Source organism: Mauremys mutica, chromosome 19, assembly GCF_020497125.1.
Source record: "Mauremys mutica isolate MM-2020 ecotype Southern chromosome 19, ASM2049712v1, whole genome shotgun sequence".
NCBI lineage: Eukaryota > Metazoa > Chordata > Testudines > Geoemydidae > Mauremys > Mauremys mutica.
In genome coordinates, this window is record NC_059090.1 from 7,835,358 (window position 1) to 7,856,852 (window position 21,495).

A 21,495-nucleotide genomic window follows, 5' to 3' on the forward strand; every position below is an offset into this window, starting at 1 on the left:
GAGGAGGTGAGGTGGGGCGAGGGGGCGAGGGGGGGAGCTTGGCTGCTGGTGGGTGCAGAGCACCCACTAATTTTTCCCCGTGGGTGCTACAGCCCCGGAGCACCCACGGAGTCGGCGCCTACACCCCGTCATCCGACTTTCCAGTCCTGAGCTTAGACCACTAGGCCTCAAATGAGCCGTTGGATCCAGCTGGATTCAGAAATTGCCACTCATCTGCTCTGCGCTAAGACGTCGGTGGCTCTCTCCCTCTAGCAGGCACATCTTCCATGTCTCTGAACCGCCGCCCTCCTCTTCAAAGCCCTGCTGACTGACAGCCAGGTTCAGCGCTCTGGCTTTTCACATCCGGGCGGCTTTTGAAGTTAGATGAATCGGAATAATTGATTTCCTAATTACCAGAACTTCCACATTTAGGGCCCAATCCTGGGAAGGGCGCTGAGCTGCCGGAACGAGTGGCAAGTGCTCTGCAGGGCTCAGGATCTGGCCCTGAGAAAACAGTCCCAGGAAAATGAAGCCTACGTGGGTGAAATCGAATGATACTGCGGACAGCCCAACAGGGCAAAAAGAACATTGGTGACAAAACTCAGTAGCTGAATGAGCCAACGCGGGATTTCCTCTCCCGGCTTATTCCAGACAAGCGGGCCACTGCCTAATCTCGCTGCAGCCCCTGCTTGCTTTGGGCGAGAGCTTCCTCATGCACCCCTACTTAAGTGCTCCAGATTCCTTGCTTCACAGCTGTGCTCAGGGCTGGTTCAGGAGTGCTCCAAGTTCATATGCAATGGCTGAAATCCACCCCAGTGTGGAGGAATGAATTAAGCCCTTTAAACCGTTTAACTCTCATTTAACAGCCACATCCCTGAAACCACCCCCACGTCTGCCACTGATTTGATCCCTCGGTGGCGTCATTAGGAAGGTCAATGACACCAACGTCCCATAATCAGCCACTCTTGTTCAGGCATATGGCACATTGGCGGGTGTATATGGGAGACTTTCACTGATGCTGCCTTTGTTCCATGGGTAGCAAAAGCTCCAGCTCCCAGACCTGTTGGTTTGGTGCCTTTCAGTCCCTCTGGCAGAGAAAGTTCTGTAAAAGGGCGTAGAACGTGCCGCCCCTGCTCCAGAATGGAGCGCGTGACCTGTGGCTCATGCCAGCTGGTGGCCCACAAACAGCTCAGAGTGCTCGACTCTTCTAATGCCACCTGTCTGGCAGGAAAGTCACGTGACCTCAGTGCCAGTCAGTGGCATTTCCCTGTGGGGGACCAGGGCTCTCACACAGACCCTGGGATGTTACGTACAGCTGGGAAGAAATTACCTGAGGGCAAACGACCTCGCTGGAAAACGCCGATTTGTTTCTCCGAAACGTGTTATTTTAATGAAACTTTGTTTCTGGCGGGTGGAAGGAAATAAGAGGGGGAGTGGGGGAGTTTTCAGTGGGTTGAAACATTGTGTTGACATTGTTTTTTGTGTTTGAAATAACTTTGTTTTCAAATTTCTCGAATCCCGTGTTCGTTTGCTTTTGAAAAGTCAAAATCAGCACAGAATGTTTCCGTTTGATCAAAATGAAACAATTCAACCCAAAATTTTGTTCACAATTTCGTTTCATGGGGAAATTTTTTGGGGTGGGGTGGGGTGGAGAATCGTGTTCATTTCATGTGGAGCAGAAGCATTTTCCAAATCACAGAATTTCCTGCAAGACAGTCAATCTGGTTCCCGCCCAGCTCTCTGGCTGTGGCTTCCCTACCTGCGATGCGGCCCGATGGTGCCAGCTCCAGGACCGATTGGTTGTGGCTGAGTCACGGACTTGCATTAAGCTCGTCCCTGCCTGGGACGGAGAAATCGCGTTTCCATTTGTCACTTGCGGGGAGAATAATTGAGGAGGTGGCTGTAAACTGGGTGGCGTGTCTGAGATGGCTTCAAGGTTGCCCCTGAGTAGCCACAGAGGCTCGGAGACATGAGGGGAGGAGGTGATGAGCCATGGGATGGCGGAGGCTTTGCTGAAGGGATTGCCTGCCTCCCACCCAATTATAAACCATCCTTGGGATGGGATTTGTCACTGAGGACCTCTCAGCCCGTCTTGGGCAGCAGGGGATCACCTCACAGCACAAACCATGAAGAACCTCCTTGCCCAGGGCCCTGCTCCAGGGTGAATCCATCCACAGGCCAGACTTGGAGCTTGTGGGTTCCAGTCTCAGCTGTGTCGGTGACCTTGGCCAAGTCACACAATTTCCCCTTGCCTCCGTCCCCCATCTGTACTGTGGGGATAATGAACACCACCGTCCTTGGCTACTTAGCTCCTGATGCAAAGCTCTTCAGTGCAGCTACCACGTCTGGGCGTTTAGTGTCTCCAGCTGGGATCTGGATCATCTCCACTGAAGCACTGTGGGTGTCTGGATGCCACGGTGATGGGTGCCAAATAGACGCTGGTCCCTGTGAATAATAAACCAAATCCTAGTCTGTTTTGGGCAGTAAAGCCCACTGGGGGGAGGGAGGGTGAAGCTGGGAGGTGGATGGAGCCGAGGCAGCTTACCAGGAGGTCAGTGGCAAGAGTTTGCTCTCTGCACCATTGGTGTTAGGCCAGACATAGCGAGCTCTGTTTGTGCTGCCTATGCCCAGGGGAGGGGCTCTTCCCTGGAGACGCACCCTCGCCGCCATCTGGCAGCGAGTCGGGCCTCGCCCTCTGGTGCAGAGGCACTTGGCTGTCTGCATCCCTAGGAATTCGCACCAAGCTAGGGGTGTCACCGCCTGCCCCTCCCGCGTGGGGTGTCCAGCAGTCATCCCCAGCAAGGGGGCCCAGCACGGCAGGATGAGCTGTCTGTACCCATGGACATGCATGTAAAGTGGTGTTTTTAACCCCCCCGTACAGCACCGACCGCTGAGATCCGACGCGTCCATTACTAGGCCTAATGCTAATGAGCCCCGGAGCCTGCCGTTTCCGTAGTTCAAAGCCCCATTGTCCACGAGGAAGGATGAGCATTGCTCTCGGCAGCTGCACGCCCCTCACAGGGGCTGGCTCCGTACCCAGATATTGCAGGGATAGTTGCAAATTGGGGGCCTGGGGCCCTTCTATCCATGGTGCTCGCATGGTCCCCTCACGCTGGTGTCTGAACACCCCAGGCGCTAACATACTTATCTTCAGAACACCCCTCAGAGGCAGGGCAGTTGTTCAGAGGGGGAACTGAGGCACAGAGAGACCAAGTGACTTACCCAAGGTCACACGGGCCGTCTGTGGCAGAGTCTCGCAAGTCCCAGGCAAACTCCTTAACTGCTGGGTTGAGCTTCCTTTCCTAGGGCCTGCACTCTCCTTGTGCGGCCACAATGTGGTGCTCTGGAGGCAGAAGTGGGCAGCCTCCTGCCTCCAGGGGCTGAGGCAAAAGCCGCCTGGGGCAGCCAGTGGCACTCGGAGGCCCGGCAGGGACGGCACAAGCTGCCAGCCCTAGCACAGCTTGGCAGTGGCACACCAGGGCCTCTCCGGGAAGATATGGGCCTCGGGGGTTACCAGGGACAAAGGGAAGAGGGCGATGGGAGTGAAAACTCCCCAGGGATCGGGCCAGTTTATCCCGCTCACTTGGCCTGGGCGATTAAAGCCTGGCCTTGTTTTCCCTTGCTACGATGCTGAGGCCGCCCCGAGCTGCCAGCTCCGGCATTTAGGGGGTGATTCTCCCTCGTCTTCTAGCTCACACGAGTTGTTAATCCTGAGTTCAGGCCTCTCTGCTGGCCCAGGCCGTTTCTCCAGCCGCGGCTCATGGGCTGTGGTCTCCGGCGGGCTCCCTGCTGCCTTTGCCAGCTGGTCGATATCGCTTGGCTTGCCGTGTGCGTGCGCGGGAGAGGGAGGAGATGGGTCTGTTGTTCTCTGCTTCTCTCCGAGCAGGCAGAGCCCTTGGGGAGGAAGCTATCCATCCTCTCCTCCTTCGTTCTGACAGCTCCCGTCGGCTTTGTGCCACGGAGCAGGTTACCGCCCAGCCGGCAGGGGTCCCCCCCTCCAGCCCAGGTCCCCAGAGCTCCGGCTGTGCCCCGTCACGCTCTCTGCCCACCCCAGAACGCCCCCCAGTCGGGAGTCTGTGCTCAGGGTCTGGCCCCTTTGCTTTAACACAGACCCAAGCCCTTATTCAGGCCACACGCCCTCCGCGAAGTCACTGGGAGTGGGGGACAGCGGAGGGAGGGCACGTCCTGCCCGGCCCTTCTCGGGAGCCTGCAGTGTGCAGGGGGTGGGGAGGGGTATGGAGCTGGTCCCCTAGCCCAGTCTGGGTGGAAGCCGGGCACTTCCCGCCCCGCCAGGAGAGCTGGGCACTCCCACCCCAGGAGAGCCAGGCCCTGCCCCCAAGGGGTGGGGAGAGCTGGCAGAGCTAATACCCAGCGGTGGCTCTGTCCTGGCCCATGCTGGCAGCAGACGTGTGCTGCCCCACAGGCATTGTAACAATGTGGGTGCTTTCCCCACCCTGCTCTCCCCCCTTATCCTCTGGGGAAAGGGAGGGTGTTGGGTCCCCAGGGGCCGATCCGTCCTTGGCCGCTCGGCTGAGCCCGCCAGCCGGGGGGGCTGGGCGATGCCCCGGCACAGGGCGGGGGCTTCGGACACAGGGAGCGGTGAGCTGAAGGCCCGGAGAGGAGAGGGAGGGGAGGAAGTGCGGGGGTGGGGGAGGCGTCGTCAGCGGAGTGCCAGCTCAGGGCGACGGCGTCCCTGACTCTCCAGCTCTCTCTCCGCCCCAGGTATTCGGAAGAGGAGATCCGGCAGAAAGTGGGGACCTTCCGGCAAATGCTGATGGAGAAGGAGGGAGTGCTCACCAGGGAGGACCAGCACGGGCGCCAGATGTGAGTATGGAAGGGTCACTCCGCCAGGCTCGGGTGCGGGGGTGCATGGGGAAGGGTTGAATTCTCACCTCACCCCTGGCCTCGCTTCCTGATCTCTTGTCACGCCAATTTCGCGGATCAGGATCCACTGACGCAGGGCAGTTCTCCTTCCCTTCTCTCCCCACCCAGTAAATACGACGGGGAGCTGCATTCGTGCCCCCATCACGTTGCACAGGCTGACGGTGGAGGAAATGAATGGGTCTGAGATTGTTACCTGGTGTTTTCAGAACCCCCAGCAGGGGCAGCTTAACGATTTCACTCCAGGCAATGTCAATGGGAACACAGCAATTCCGGCTGATAAGATTCATGCAAGTCAGTAGCTCCAACACTGCACTTTATTAGATTGAAGCACACACAGATATGAGCGATGGGTTTAGAACATCCCAACATCTGGAATGGTATTGAGTCATTAACAGCAGGTTCGCAGTGGCCAGTTGCTCGCCCGCCGGGGAGAAAGGGTGTCAGGACCAACGTCTCTCAGCTCTCCTGGGAAGTCTCACTGCATGCGATACCTCTGCGGTTACTCAGATAAATAATGGTGCACAGGGAGGATGAGCAGTGGTGATCTCCCTTCACCGCAGCAGAGGTAAGAAATATGTGAAGCGGGGCCTTCTGTGCCCTTATGCCTGTGGAGAACGCCTAGCTTTTATATCGCACTGTTCATCAGCAGAAGGCATCAGTGCCATCACTCCTATTTTACAGATGGGGAAACTGAGGCACGGGGAGGGAAGTGACTTGCCCCAGGTCAGCCAGTGGCACAGCCAGGAAGAGAACCCAAGTCCCTTGAGTCTCAGCTCTGTGAGGAGTTCCAGGGTTTCCCAGCTTAGGCCGTTCCAAGCTTCTGGCCACTTCCTGCCATTCCAGAAAATCTCTCCTCTGCTCTTCTCCTGTCAGTCTCTCTTTTTTCTGCATCGGGGAGGCCATGGGGTGCAGCTCTCTGTCAGCCCTTGAAATTAATTTCCAGTGGAGTGGGTCAGATCTGGGTAAATCTGGAGTAACTCCATTGACTTCAGCAGAGCCTGATATCAGTCACTGTTGTGCCAATCGATTACACCGCCTGCCTCGGCCCCATTTTGCTAGGCACTGCACTGAATTTGCTGTAATTAGGGTTAGCTCAGTATAAATCCAGAGTTGCCCCCACTCATTTTTCACTTCGCATCTTGTGTAAATCCAAAGTAACTCCCCTGGCTGCCCTGAGGCATGTGAACACACTGATGTCAGTTACACTGCTCCGCATCGGGAGCGACTCCTCTGAAGTCAGACTCTGGCCTCGGAGAACTCCCATCCTGTGTACGTGTGTGTGTCTCCGGAATGGGATGAAGGGGTTTCCACTCTCAAATCGGTCAGGTGAGTGGCACAGCTTGTGCTGCAAAGACCCCGAGTCTTAGTCTGTGATTTTGTTCCCCGCTCTCCTCTCCCTCCTCCCCTGGCGCAGCTCCAGGAATATCCCTGTCAGCGCTTGGTTCTGCCCCAGCTTGAGCGTGATTTATCTGTGAAATGCTTAATGGCACAGCGAGCGCCGTTGGCAAGCCACACATCGTCTATCAGCCTGGAAAGCAGGTCACTCCGGGACAGGAATAGATCCTGTAGGTTCACTGAATATTAATGCTTCAGGAAATCAGGGCAGCGAGAAAGAACTGCAGCACAGGGGGATGGGTGGGGGGCGGCAGAAACTTCTGTAACCACACGCCAGCCGAAAAGCACAGCATGGTACGGCTCAAAGGGTACCCGGGTTTCGGTGTCGGGGAGCGTCGCAAGGCCTTGCTGAGATCTGTTCCTTTGCTCGGTCGCTCACTCGAGGGGCTGGTGGAAGGACTCAGCAGCAAATCCAGCTGCAGTCAGCACCATCTCTTCCCCTAGGGGGGGCTTTCCGAACGAGGAGGCAAAATAAGACCCCCAGGAGCGGAAAGCGACTAGGAAAACACTCACCAGCTTGGAGATCACCCCAGCCCTCTGGTCCCTGGGCCTCCATCTCCACCCTCTAAGCAGGCAGTGTGAGCTAAGATTAACCCCTTGCTCACCGGGACCTTGGCAGCAGTCATGCTTTGCAGGCGCACCTGCAGTTTCGCAGATCTGGGGTCCGGAGGGGGCCAGCTGGCTTAAATGGGCATTGCTCTGTGGTTGATGCCGGGTTTGGGCTCCTCCTGACGCCTCTGCAGTGTGCGTAGGCGGCGGGGTTTGCAGTCGAACTATTTGCAGACTTGGCAATGTCACGGGGAGTCCCACGGGGGGCGAAGGGCTGCGAGACTCATGCGGCACATTGGACAGGAAACGGAGCTGTCTGACACCTGGTCGGCATTCTATAAATCCTGCCAGTTACCGCACTGCTTTCTCCCAGCTCACCCGCACAGACGTGGATCTTCATTGCAGGCCGTAAAGCAGGGGCGGGGGTAGGTGCAGGCTGGCGTCTAAGTAATAAAAAAGCAATCCTGTGTATCATGCTCCAGCTGCTGTCGAGGTAGCAAGAGTCTGGAAACTTAGTGCAGGATTAGAAAATGGACTTGGGAAGGAATTCAAGTGTAGATGTCGCTCTCAGGTTATGCTGGGCGGAGGGGGCGGTGGACTCGCATAGAAGAAACCCCAGCGCCAAAGAGTCCCACTCTTGGCCCAGGACCCCGTTGTGCTAGGTGCTGTACAACCACAGAACAGAGATGGTCCCGGGCGTAAGTGAGGTTGATATTATTAATGTTCTTGTTGATTTGTACGTCAGCAGTGCCTAGGAGCCCTGGTCCTAGACCCATTGTGCTCGGTGTGGTACAGACACATCACAAAAGGACAATCTCTGCTCCAAGATTCTTACAAGCTAAGAATAAGAACCTAAGAACAGTCACACTGGGTCAGACCAAAGGTCCATCTAGCCCAGTATCCTGTCTTCCAACAGTGGCCAATGCCAGATGCCCCAGAAGGAATGAACAGAACAGGTGATCCATCCCCTGTGGTCCATTCCCAGCTTCTGGCAAACAGAGGCTAGGGACACCATCCCTGCCCGTCCTGGCTAATAACCATTGATGGACCTATCCTCCATGAACTTATCTAGTTCTTTTTTTGAACACTGTTATAGTCTTGGCCTTCCTCTGGCAAGGAGTTCCACAGGTTGACTGTGGGTTGTGTGAAGAAATACTTCCTTGTGTTTGTTTTAAAACCTGCTGCCTGTTAATTTCATTTGATGACCCCTAGTTCTTATGCAATGAGAAGGAGTAAATAACACATCCTTATCTACTTTCTCCACACCAGTCATGATTTTATAGACCTCTATCATATCCCCCCTTAGTCGTTTCTTTTCCAAGCTGAAAAGTCCCAGTCTTATTAATCTCTCCTCCTATGGAAGCTGATCCGTATCCCTAATAATTTTTGTTTCCCTTTTTTCAATTCCAATATATCTTTTTTTTTATATGGAGTGACCAGACCTGCACGCAGTATTCAAGATGTGGGCGTACCATGGATTTATATATAGGCAATATGATATTTTCTGTCTTATTATCTATCCCTTAATGATTCCCAACATTCTGTTCGCTTTTTTGACTGACGCTGCACATTGAGTGGATGTTTTCAGAGAACTATCCACAATGACGCCCAGATCTTTCTCTTGAGGGGTAACAGCTAATTTAGACCCCATCATTTTATATGTGTGGATGGGATTCTGTTTTCCAATGTGCATTACTTTGCATTTATCAACACTGAATTTCATCTGACATTTTGTTGCCCAGTCACCCAGTTTTGTGAGATCCCTTTGTAGCTTTTCACAGTCTGCTTTGGATTTAGCTATCTTAAGTAGTTTTGAATCATCTGAAAATGTTGCCACCTCACTGTTTACCCCTTTTTCCAGATCATTTATGAATATGATGAATAGGACCGGTCCCAGTACAGACCCTGTGGGGCACCACTATTACCATTCTCTATTCTGAAAACCGACCATTTATTCCTACCCTTTGTTTCCCATCTTTTAACCAGTTACTGATCCATGAGATGACCTTCCATTTTCATAGAATATCAGGGTTGGAAGGGACCTCAGGAGGCCATCTAGTCCAACCCCCTGCTCAAAGCAGGACCAATTCCCAACTAAATCATCCCAGCCAGGGCTTTGTCAAGCCTGACCTTAAAAACCTCTAAGGAAGGAGATTCCACCACCTCCCTAGGTAACCCATTCCAGTGCTTCACCACCCTCCTAGTGAAAAAGTTTTTCCTAATATCTAACCTAATTTTTCCTAATATCCAGCCTATATCCCGTGACAGCTTACTTTGCTTACAAACCTTTGGTGAGGCACTTTGACAAAGACTTTCTGAAACTCTAAGTACACTGTGTCCACTAGATCCCCCTTGTCCACATGCTTGTTAACCCCTTCAAAGAATTCTAGTAGATTGGTGAGGCGTGATTTCCCTTTACAAAAATCATGTTGACTCTTCCCCAACAAATGGTGTTCATCTAGTAGTAGTAGTTCAGTATAGTAGTTTTCCCCTGCAGAGGTGTCTATGTGCTGATGAATTTCCATGCATTACCCCTGGGGATAGAGGGGAATTGCTGAGCTCGGATGAGGGTTCTTCTACTCTGCCTTGCTAACAACCCTTAGTGCTTCAGAGACACATTTCCTTTACAAGCATTAAACCCAATCTTGGTTCAGCCATTTCCGAGTACAAGGTTAGGGAAACATACATTGTTTTGCCCATGGTAAAAAATCCTCGTGACCTTTGTTAGAAGCTCTAGCACCCAGCAGGCTTTGGAGCAGGGACTTGAAATTTGGCAGGGGGCAGCCTTTGTCCCAGGGCTGTGCCTTTTGTTGTCCCTGTGGAAATCTCCCCAAATTAGGCCAAACTATAAGCCTCTGAAAAATTGCTGCTTGCGCATAGTCAGAGGAGCCTTGCTAGAGCCCAGGCTAATTCCCAAACATTCCATCCACACCGAGCATGCCCCAGCCCAGAGCTGAAGTGACCGGAGCAGGTCCTTCCCTGGATAATGCTGTCTCAAAGTGGGCACCGCAAAGGAATGGAGACTTTTGGACCTGAACCTCTGCGTGCCTCGGTTTCCCAGGTGTGAAATGGAAATCATACCACCCCTTCACCCCGCAGAGGAGTGGTGAGGCTATATTAACGGCTGTGAAGCACTCGGACGCAACAGAAATCCCAGGAAGAAAACAATTTTGGCTTCAGATGCGGGGTTTGAATCGTGGGCAGTAGCTAACGCCTGGGGCCACACAGTGAGTAATGAGAAGACGACAAACTATTGAGGGGCCGCAGTTCAGCCCAGTCTCTGAATGAGGCCGGGGTTCTGGGGCAAAAAGCGTGTGTGGTCATGTCGTTAAAGACTGGCTCATGCTGCGTGTGCACAAGGGGGTCACACACTTGACTGTTGGCATTTCCTCATTTCTGGGTGCTCGGCTTTGCAACCTTCATGTTCTTCTAATGTCGGTTTGGTGTATGTGCTACATACCAATCACAGAGCTCTCTGAAGCCACTGAGCGCCAAGAACGCCTGTCAACATCAGCAGCGATCTCCCCATTTTACAGATGGAGAAACTGAGGCACACAGAGATTAAAGTGGGTTATCCAAAGTCACTCCGTAGGCCAGTGCAGAGCCAGGAATAGAACCCAGGTCTTCTGCTCACTTTTCCTACTACCTCTGAGTTCCTACTCCAGCATTTCTTTTCTAACCCCCTCTAGCCCAGCCAAACAGCTCCCCTCCCATCCTGGTAATCTCCTAAGGGGCTCCTTGCTGTTACTGAAAAAAATCTTACACAGGTTTCAGGAGAAGAGAAAAAAAATCAGCCAGGCAGCAAAAGCTGGTCCTGACCGGTTAAGCAAAGCTAAGAGGAGAAAATCTTCGGATGAGGTGATTTTAGTAAGGGACTCTGGCCGGGACAGCCTAGCCTGGGAGCTGTTCATGGTGCTGAACGTTATCACCTGGCCAAGTGGTCAAAATTCAGCAAGAATCATATTTATTTACTCTAAAGGCATTGCCTGGCCTGCATGCACATCCAGGCAAAAGTCACACAACCCAATCACCGAGAAACACGCCGTTGGAAAAATGAAGGCAGCTAACCTGAGAAAAGCCTTTCTAATACCAGCCACCGTCCCTGTCTCTCTGGCTGGCAGCTGGCAGCCTCCTGGGAGGAAGGCTAATTTGCAGTAGAAAGGAAGCGATCTGGCTTGTACGTTGAGTCCACAACACCCTGGTTTTCACTCCCTTAAAACAGGCGATTGTTCACTCGGCTCTTAATTGCGTGAAACTCCCCGAGTGGCAGAGGTTCATGTGCATGGAGAGATGCTGCCGCTTGTCGTCCCCTGCTCAATGGCTGCAGAGGGGAAGGAGGCGCAAAGCGAGGCTGGTTTCGAAGAGCGTTTATCGGCCTTAATGTAAATCACATCACAAAAATACATTGCTGTCGGAGTCCCAGGGGAAGCCTGAGCTGGGTCCTGCCGGCTCTGTTAAATGCAGTTTCCAGTTGGAAGGAGTGTGACACTAGTTATCTGATGCTTAATGAGCGGCTAAGGAGCCATCTTCCAAGCACTGGAGTAGTGTCAAGGCTTCGGGCCTGGTCCGTCCCCCGGTGCTGGTCAGGAGTCAATGAAATTGCTGCAGGGTTCAACTACTGAAGGGAGGGGCAGATCTGCGGGCAGCACGTGCCCTGCAAATCCCGCTGCAACAGTGGGCGCCGGCTCTGAGCAGAGCTGTCTGCCTCTGTCTGCTGCATTATTGAAGATTTACAAGCCGATTCAGCGCAGGCAGCCTGAGTCAGCTTGACGGCCATGGCCGTGGTACAGCCCCAGAGCTCCCCTACGCTGCCCTGCCAACCCTGCTGACCCGGAGAGACCAGCCTTAGGGATTAGATGGAGAATTCTGTCTCTGAGGCCCCTCAGCCCTCGGCCTCTTGGACAAGGGGCAAATGGGACGGATGCTCAGCCACTAGGAACTGACCGGCCTGACTTGCGTTCTGTAGGCCCCCAACGAGCCATCCGAGGGGAACAATGTGGAGTCACTGCCCACCAGTTCCAGCTTCCAACTCCCCAGCTAGGGGGTCTCACCCTAGCCCATCTCATCCCCACCTTCATTTCGCTAGGAGCTGGTTCTGGCCAGTCCTTGTTTGCCGCCCCCTTCCAGCGGGGGATGTGGGAGCTGTGTGCACAGGGAAATGCTGGAGAACTGGAGTGTTTAGGTCCAGGGCCTGATTTTTAGCCCAGCCCAGGCTCACTGTTTTTAGGCCACCATGATTTGCAGTCTGATCTAGCCAGGCAGAGCCCCAGGGCAGCCCGGGGGGCCCAGCACGAGCACTGGCCTGCGCCCCTGCAGATCGTGCTGCAGGAGCGGCAGTTCAGGTTAGTGATGAGCAGCAGCGTTACATGAGCTCATCTCTGGACCCTGGCGCTAGGCCCTGCCCGGATGTGTTAGGTGAGAGGGTCCCTGCCCTGGAGAGCGACGGTCTAAGCACACCCGGTGGGGGAAAGGCAGTGCTAGTAACCCCGCTTTACAGATGTGGCACTGCAGGCCAGATGTTCAGGAGCACTCTACACCTCCCATTGTTCTTGATGGCAGCCGGCCACTTTTGAAAAACCAGCCACTTGCTTAGGTGTGTCAATCAGAGCTGCTGGGGGCTGAATTCGCTTTGGAGAGCCGGGGCCAGGGAGGCAGTAGGAGAGCTGGGGGTCAGACTCCGAGATCCTCTAGGCTTGGCTAGTGCCTTGGCCACACCCTGCCCCCCACATCCTCCCTCCCTGGGGGCTAGCTTGCGACACCCTTTCTCCCAGTGAGTACTACCCTGTTGCCCTTCATTGTAGCCCATGGCAAAGCCCCTTGCTTTCCATGGGAACATGATTGCACCCATTGGTATTAAGCAGATAAACCCCTTGGTGGGAGGAGAGACACCAAGGGTTTCCCTCATGCCGTTCCTCTCATTAACCATCTTCTCCCAGCTTCTCTGTAACAGGCAAGCCAGACCCCGCCCCATCTCGACTGGCCTGGGTATCCCACACAGACTAGCCTCAGTTGACACTGAAACCATCTCACCTTCAAGTGGTCATAAGTGACCTTCAGATAACCTTGTCCTACCACTCCAGGTGACCCTTACCATTCCCAGGTAACCCTACGTGGCCGCTGTGAAGCCTCTGCACTCACCAGTGGTGAGATCTGATCCACTGGCAATTAACTGCCACATGGCCTCTGACCCCAGGTGGACGGAAGGTGACCCTCAGTAGCTCCAAATATCCCGCTGGTGACTCAGGTGAGCAGCTCAAAATCCTACATCATCTTGGGCAGCTCCTGCCAATGACCAGATAATCCTGCTGAGTCCCCAGATTGCTGTTCAGTCTTCTTTCCCCTCGGATAATCCATCCCGGCTTTCAACAGAACACCGGCTGAGCTCCTTCAGTGATAACCTGGTATAACCCTCTCCCAGTGATCTTCATTGACTTCTTCACCCCCCTGCTAATCCCGGATAATCCTTCTCTGATCTACGGAGGGACCGCACAAGCCCCCCGGAACTGCGAAAATCCAGGCTAACATCTCCCGCAACTCCAGATATCTTCTGAGCCCCGCACAACCTCAGCTCCATTCCACTGACCCCAGCCAATGGGGTGTGACCCCATCGAACCTTTATATTGCAACCACTGTGGTGAGCTCAGCCAGAGCCCTCAACATCCTCAGGCTGTTGCATCCCGGACCATCTTGGCTAATAGCCACTGATGGACTTACCCTCTAGGAACTTATCTAACTCTTCTTTGAACCCAGTTAGACTTTTGGCCTTCCCAGCATCCCCTGGCAGTGAGTTCCACAGGTCGACTGTGCGGGCTGTGAAGAGGAACTTCCTGATTTACATAGTGGCATTATATTTTCTGTCTTATTATCTCTCCCTTTCCCAAAGGTTTCTAACATTCTGTTTGCGGTTTTGGCGGCTGCTGCACGCTGAGCGGATGTTTGCAGAGAACTTTCCACAGTGATGCCACGATCTCTTTCCTGAGCGGTTACAGCTTATTTAGTCCCCATCATTTTGTATGTACAGTTGGGATGATGTTTTCCACTGTGCATTACTCTGCATTTATCAACACTGAATTTCATCTGCCACTTTGTCGCCCAGTCACCCAGCTTCGTGAGATCCCTTTGTAGCTCTTCGCCGTCAGCTTTGGACTTCAATATCATGAGTAATTTTGTGCCCGTTGCCAACTTTGCCACTTCACTGTCTACCTCTTTTTCCAGATCATTTACAAACATGTTGACTAGGACTGGGCCCAGTACAGAGCCTTCGGGGACACCACTGTTTACCTCTCTCCGTTCTGAAAACTGACCATTTATTCCTCCCCTTTGGCTCCTATCTTATAATGAAAGGACCTTCCCTCTTATCGCCTGACTGCTACTTGGAAGCCCCAACTGAGATCAAAGCCTCATTGTGCAAGGTGCTGTGCACACATTCAGTGAGAGATTACCATCGACATAGACAAGACAGAATTATTATTCCCATTTTACAGATGGGAAACTGAGGCAGAGAGCGATGACGTGACTTGCCCAAGGTCATAGAGGGAATCTATGGTAGAGCCAAGTGTTGCTCTCCCGACTCCCAAGCCCCTGCCTTAACCAGAAGGCAGCTTTCCTCTTGCTCGCTCACTTTGATACACCCACGGTCCTGACAGGCAAGAGAGAAAACCATGCAACCAATAATATTCCTTCGCAGGGTTTCAGAGTGGGAGGAATTTTAAGGGGACAATAACCTGCATTTATCGAGCGGTTTTCTTCCAGGAGGGTCCCAGAGCCCTTACAAAGCAGGCTCCCGGTGCCCACCCCAGCAGTGAAATGCAGCCACGGGGACCATGCTGCAAAATAGCAAGCAGGGGCGCATTTTGGCCAGACGCGCCCGGACAAATCCACCCAGAGGGTCAGAGATTTGCCTCCTTACCTCCGTCACCTGGCTTTTCCACGGCTCCGAACAGCTCTGCCCCATGCCTCCCTGCAGCTTCAGCCAGGGGGGAGATCGGTCTGTGCTCTGCACCTTCTCCGCGGGCATTGGAGCCAATGGCAAGAGTGCCTGCTCCAGACGTTGCCAGCCATGCCAAGCAACTTCTGCAGCGCCCGGGCTTGCCGTTGGGTGACGCAGGCGATGCGGGAAGCAGCAAATTTCATGCTGTAGCATGAGCCAAACTCCCAAGACACCAGGGGGATGCAGGCGCAGCTAGAAAAGCCGCTGAAGCCAGGAGTATAAATGAGTGTGGGTCATTGGCATGGAGGGGACAGGGCAGAGGTGGGAGACGGGCTGGGCCAAAGCGCCTCTCCCTAGCCAGCCTTTCCTTGTGACTACAGCTGCCGAGCCTCAGCCGCCGTGGCCTGAAATCCCCAGCCCGGCTGCACCGCTCCAGCTCTCCGCAGGGCAAAGACAGGAGGCCCGTTTCGGCTGCACTGCCTAGGGCACATCCGCCCGCCCCGGAGCCTGCCATGTGTCTCAGAAGCATGACTTGCCCCCAGGGCTTGGCCCCCAGCCTCTCCCACTGGCCTGGGGCGCCCCCTTCGCTTTTCTCAGCCACTCGCTAGGCCCCCTCACTGGCCCCCGTGTGTCTCTGGCGGAGCTGCCCCTATGGAGCCGTTCGTGCGCAGGGGGACCCAGCTCACAAACGGGGAAGCAGCGAACGCCGCGATGCCCGGGGAGGAGGAAGAGCCGAGATCAGAGGGAAGAAGCAAGGTTTGAACCCCCGGCGAGGCTGTCCCTGCAAGTGCCTCCGTGAGCAGGGTGACCAGATGTCCCAATTTTATAGGGACAGTCCCGATATTTGGGGCTTTGTCTTGTATACCTGCCAATTACCCCCCACCCCCAGCCCGTTTTTTCACCCTTGCCATCTGGTCACCCTATCGGTGAGTGCAGAGCCTCAGGCCCGCTGAGGTTGGGACATCGGCCGCGCCCCCGGCAGAGCCTGGTGGAACACGATGGTGGTGTGGGGGGGGGGGGTTCTGTAGCATTTTCTTAGAGGGACTTTTGCCCCGCGTTACGCCGCCTGCTGCTGCTTCTCCCTGGGAGCAGAGATGCCCCCCACTGACATGAGCCACATCAGAGCTTGGGGCTCCAGCCAGGCAGTGCTGAGGGAAGGAGGAGCCCCAGTGCATGAGGGCAGGGCAGCCAGGAAGGTGTCTTGTGGAGATGCTGCCTGATCTCAGCGGGCAAAGCCAGGGACGCTGCGGGGGGCCTGGAGGCAGGGCGCTGCCTCCTGCTAGGGGAGTCCCACTTTAAGGCACTGGAGGCATTTGGTGCATTTGGGTGCATTGCAGCTGGTGGTTGCCCTCTATTAGATCCCAGGGCGGAGATATGCTGCACATTCAGCCCTTGGGGAGTAACCTCTGGTCTGCTGGGGTGGCCGAGTTCTTCATCCTGGTGCCTTCTGTGCCACCCCCGTGAGCCCCCCACCTCCTGGGCATAGCGTGCTCCAGAGTCCAACCCCTTGAATCGGTTCCCTGCTGCTGAGTGCAGTCCAGGGGCAGGGCATCAGGACTCCTGGGTTCCTCTGCCTCGCTGTGTGACTCCCTTCAGCTCCCCAGGCCTCAGTTTCCTCATGATGGGTGGAATCCCAGCGCTACCAGACACCCATTGACTTCAGTAGGCCCAGTTCTCACTCAGGGCTCGTGCCACTCGCTGGGCTCTTTGGACGGAAGGAGGCAGAGGCAGAATTCTGCTTCTTTCGAGAGTGGAGTGGGGTTCTCCATGGGAGAACATCCGGGTGGGAAAGTCACATGGGCCCCGGAGCATCACCCGGAAAATCAGAGACTGAGGCCAGACCCCCCACTGAGTCCTCGTGGGGCTGACGTAGGTCTCACTGGTCCCTAGGCTCTGTGCTCAATCAAGTTCCCCTCTTTGATTTAGATCCACCACAGTCCTTCCATTGTAAGAAGGGCCATAAGGGCCAGATTGTGAAGCTCATCCAGGTGAGGCTGGCTGGGCTGCGGCCTCTTGGGGCATCGGATTGTTAGTTATATGTGTGGTGGGAGCGCCTAGGCGCCCCCGTCATGGACCAGGGTCCCACTGAACTGGGGGCTGCATTTTCTTTATTAGGTGTATTACAGTAGCGCCTAGGCGCCCCCGTCACAGACCAGGACCCCACTGTGCTGGGGGCTGCATGTTGTTTATTAGGTGTATTACGGTAGTGCCTAGGCACCCCCGTCACGGACCAGGACCCCATTGTGCTGGGGGCTGCATGTTGTTTATTAGGTGTATTACGGTAGCGCCTAGGCGCCCCCATCACGGACCAGGACCCCACTGTGCTGGGGGATGCGTGTTGTTTATTAGGTGTATTACGGTAGCGCCTAGGCACCCCCGTCACGGACCAGGACCCCACTGTGCTGGGGGATGCGTGTTGTTTATTAGGTGTATTACGGTAGCGCCTAGGCGCCCCCGTCACGGACCAGGAGCCCATTGTGCTGGGGGCTGCGTGTTGTTTATTAGGTGTATTACGGTAGCGCCTAGGCACCCCCGTCACGGACCAGGGTCCCATTGAAGTGGGGGCTGCATGTTGTTTATTAGGTGTATTACGGTAGCGCCTAGGCGCCCCCGTCACGGACCAGGGTCCCATTGAAGTGGGGGCTGCATGTTGTTTATTAGGTGTATTACAGTAGCGCCTAGGCGCCCCCGTCACGGACCAGGGTCCCATTGAAGTGGGGGCTGCATGTTGTTTATTAGGTGTATTACGGTAGCGCCTAGGCGCCCCCGTCACGGACCAGGGTCCCATTGAAGTGGGGGCTGCATGTTGTTTATTAGGTGTATTACGGTAGCGCCTAGGCGCCCCCGTCACGGACCAGGACCCCATTGTGCTGGGGGCTGCATGTTGTTTATTAGGTGTATTACGGTAGCGCCTAGGCCCAGCACCCCCTTGCTCTGGGTGCTGTGTTGGCTCTGCAATAGGAAGGGAGGTATCTGCTCTCCCCTGGGACAGGTTGGGCTCAGATCCCATCTCAGGCTGGAACGAGCGGTCGGGGGAACTGCTGCCAGTCTCTGCTTTCCAAAAAGGGGCCCGGCCCTCCGGCAGGATGGGTCTCCCCACTGGTGTGGCCCGGGGCTGCTGCCCACGCAGCTCGCTGTCTCCCGAAGGATTTTCAGTCCCATGTCGTTCTCTCTCGCTCGCGTGAACTCCTGCCGTCTCTGGGGCTTGGTTTGCTGCTGCTGCCCGAGGAACGTAGGGGCCACTGGATAATTCCAGGGTAATTAGCAGTCGCGTCTGAATGAAACAGCGCCTGCACCTGGGCTCAAGGAAAGTCACCCCCGGGGCATTTGTACTGCTGATGCATTGCTCCGCTGGCCTGGTCGCCAGTGAACTGCTTTGGGCTAGGACAGATGGCCCAGTGGTTAGTGCTGGAGGAGAAGGCACCTCAAACCAGGCCTTTGGAGAGATGCCCCCCCAGGACAGGCTAGGCACAGGCCTGGGGCGATGGTGGCGTTGACACAGCCTGGTCTATAGTCAGTGACAAGCCTGATCAAACTGTGTCTTCTCCCTTGGGCAGAGTGATCGAAAACCACCACATGGAGGAGTACGCCGTGGAGTACCCAGCGTACGGAGAGGGCTGCCTGCTGCCGTGTGACTGCCCAGCCGACTGCTACCGAGACCACTGCAGCCACAGAGAGCACAGGTGAATGGCTGGGGGGCTGGCAGGGGGCCATTGGAGAGTGCCAGGTCCATGCCCGGGTGCCCCGGAGAACATGCTGACATTACTGGCACCAGCTCTGCTCCAGGGCTCTTGGGAGAACAGACTCACAGTCCAACACACGCAGCCTTCAGGTGTTTGCAGGCGGCCAAGGGTACATCTGAGAACCAAGCGCTCCTCCCAGTCCCACTGAACTGGGATTCGGGGCCAGTGAGCTGCTCTCAGCCGTGGGTTCGACAAATGTTCAACATGGGAAAGACACAGGAGGCCCGGTTTGGAAACAGGGTCGGACTGGGACTGTGTGGCCACATGTGCAGTCAAACGGGGGCCTGTTGCAACAATGGCCCACGCCCAGCGGGCGGCCGAGTGCGTGCCGAATAGTGCCCAGCCTGTGCCGCGAAGCACGGGAATTGCACGTGCCAATCAGGCGTGCAGTCATTTGCACGTACATTTTGTGTGTGCAGTAAGAGCTTTCCAAAGGAGGCACCGACCCCCACGGGGGGACCATCTAGTTTCCAGTGGCCAAGTAACAGAGCTCCCACTCCTTCCCTGGGACCCTCCAGTGCCGCTTAACACCTCCCAGGCTGGGATGCTTTCCCTAATGTTTAGCCTAAATCTTTCTTTCCTTCCTGTGATCCCATCGCCTCTAGCAATGCACACAGCCCCACTCACGCCCTGAGCAGATTTCGCTCCCTCCCAGCTGTTCCCAGCCATCACATGTTTGCTGAAAGTCGTGTGCCCACTTCATCAACCCACGCAGCTTTCGCGCTTTTAATCTTCCCTCGGCAGTCAGTCCTCCCAGCCCTTTGATGGCTTCCCATACTGCTGCTCTCCGTGGGCTCCCTCCTTCTGGTGGTTAGGTGCCGGGGGGGGGGGGGGCGGGAAAGCCCGAGCTTTGAGATGAAAAATAAATGAACATTTCAATGCTGCCAGCCCAGTGCCAAAGCCAGGCCTCTGGCTTCCTGCAGAATCTTTCTGCCAAGGCAGGTGCTGCCAGGCCGATGCACACATCCACCACAAGGGGTCGCCGCACAGCCCCCTCGTAAGGACACATCTAGACACACGTCAGCGTTGTCAGTGGGCGTAGAAACCTGGGTCTAAAGGAACAAGCTGCCGGCCCCCAAGGAACCCGGTTGGCCCCAAGCACAAGCCCTAAGCTAAAGGCGCACGCGGCAGGCTGGGAGAGCCACTAGAGAGGGACCTGGGCCGAGCCCGCCAGACCCGATCCAAAGCCCACGGTGGTGGGAGAATCTTCCCGGCAGTTTCAAAGAGCTTTGGCTCAGGCCCTGCGCAAGTGCATCACACGGACAAGCTACTCCACCCACCGGTGGGAGCAGGACGAGCCCGGGTGTTCCCAGGCAGCACGGCTGGGCCATGGCCGCAGATGAGCTCAGAAACCAAGCCTGGTGTCTCTCCTTCTGCGGCCAGGTCTGCTAAGGTGAGCGTCCAACACCGGCCGGGGGAAGCACGGCGCGGTGCATTGTGCGCACACCCGTTACTCCTCTCCTAAGCAACGATCACCTGGAGGCTCGCTGCCGAGATTCTGTAATCACCTCCCCCTGCCACATTGCCTCAAGCCTGGGATCTTCAGCGTCACAGCACTAACCTCTGTTGTTTGAGCTACAGGCACAGCTCTGCTAGTGGGCAGCAGTAGTAGGTTGTTATCCTAGCGGGGAGCAGCAGTAGGCCGAAGTTTTAACAGGTGTTAGCTGTTACGATACATTCTAGGCTGCCCCGTAGGGCTGACATCCTCCCGCACGTGCTGAGATATAAACCGCTGCGTCTACACTAGGGTTTTAACATGTGCTAGTTGCTATGTCACCTAAAACAGGTTTGAAAACACCTTTATCCTTAACAAAGACAGGGCCAGATATACACACTTCTTCCCCACCGACACACGCGCACACACTCGGGGGGGGGCACCCCCCACCGCTCTGCGCAGGGGGGCCCCGCCCTGAGCCTCTCCCCTCCCCCGCAGGCTGAAGAGGAGGATGAGCAGCTCCGCCTCGCCGCCACCTAAGAAGAAAAAGAAAAAGAAATCGGGTCATCGCCGGAGCCGGTGAGTCACCTGCCCGCCCCGCCCTGCTCCTCTGCGCCCTGCCACTGGGAGGGGGATACCTGCCTGACCCCCTCTCCAGCCGGTTCCCTGGGGACCCCTCCCCTTCCCCTGGCTAGGGCGGGGCAGCTAGCCCTGTGGGGCTGGGCCGCAGGGCTCTCCCCGCAGCCGACAGCTGCCCCTGCAGTGCCAGAGCCAGGGACTCCTGTGCCTTCCCTATACGGCTGCAGCGCCTCCCGCAATGCTCCCCTCGCCCCAGCCTGAGGTTCCCTTCTTTGCCCTCATCCCTCATGCCCTGGGCTGGCTCTCAGGGACTCCCGGGGGGAGGGCAGCCCCGGGGTGCTGGCATTCTCCCTGCAGTGTGCCCTTGGCTTGCTCCCGGGGCCCGATATTCCCCAGCACCTGCCAGACACCTTCTCTTCCCCCATCGATGCAGCAACCTGCCCCTCCTCCGGCCTCCTGCCGTCCCCCCAGCTCCCTGCCCTGACTCGTCCCCCATCTCGTGCCCAAGCAGCAGGCTCAGGCCCGCCCCACCGGGGGCCCACAATGACCTGCCATAGTTCAGCCCTGGCTGGCGCACTGAGCGGCTCACGCTGCAGCCTCAGCAGGACGCTGACCGGCCAGACTGTGGGGAGGGGAGACTCGGAGAGATGCGCCCCCTGGAGCTGGCATTTAAAGGGCTTCCTTATCCCTGCTTTACAGATGGGGAAACTGAGGCACAAAGTGTGTGGGGGGGGAATGCCTTGTCTAAGGTCACTTAGGGTATGTCTACTCTGCAGTGGGAGGTGCCTGCCCCACCTGGTGACCTACCCAAGCTAGCGTTGATCCAGCCAGCTCCAGTAACAATAGCAGTGAAGCCAGTGCCGCCACTTGAAGAAGTACCCAGGGTTACTGCTCTGGCTTCACTGCTAGACCAAAGCAAGCTCAGGGAAACCTACCCGGGCAGCCCTCAGACCTCCCACTGCAGTGTAGCCCCACCCACAGGGAGTCCGTGCCTATAAAAC

At 55.9% G+C, this 21,495-nt stretch overlaps 1 protein-coding gene across 1 annotated transcript in view; it reads left to right on the forward strand.

The window, feature by feature from the left end:
* The window catches only part of SRRM3 (serine/arginine repetitive matrix 3), a 166,658-nt gene that overhangs the window by 110,093 nt on the left and 35,070 nt on the right, over positions 1-21,495 (forward strand). The window contains exons 4-6 of the mRNA XM_044993365.1: positions 4,702-4,803; positions 18,295-18,420; positions 20,414-20,494. Coding sequence (XP_044849300.1) covers positions 4,702-4,803; positions 18,295-18,420; positions 20,414-20,494 — 309 coding nt within the window. The remainder of the gene's footprint in view (positions 1-4,701; positions 4,804-18,294; positions 18,421-20,413; positions 20,495-21,495) is intronic.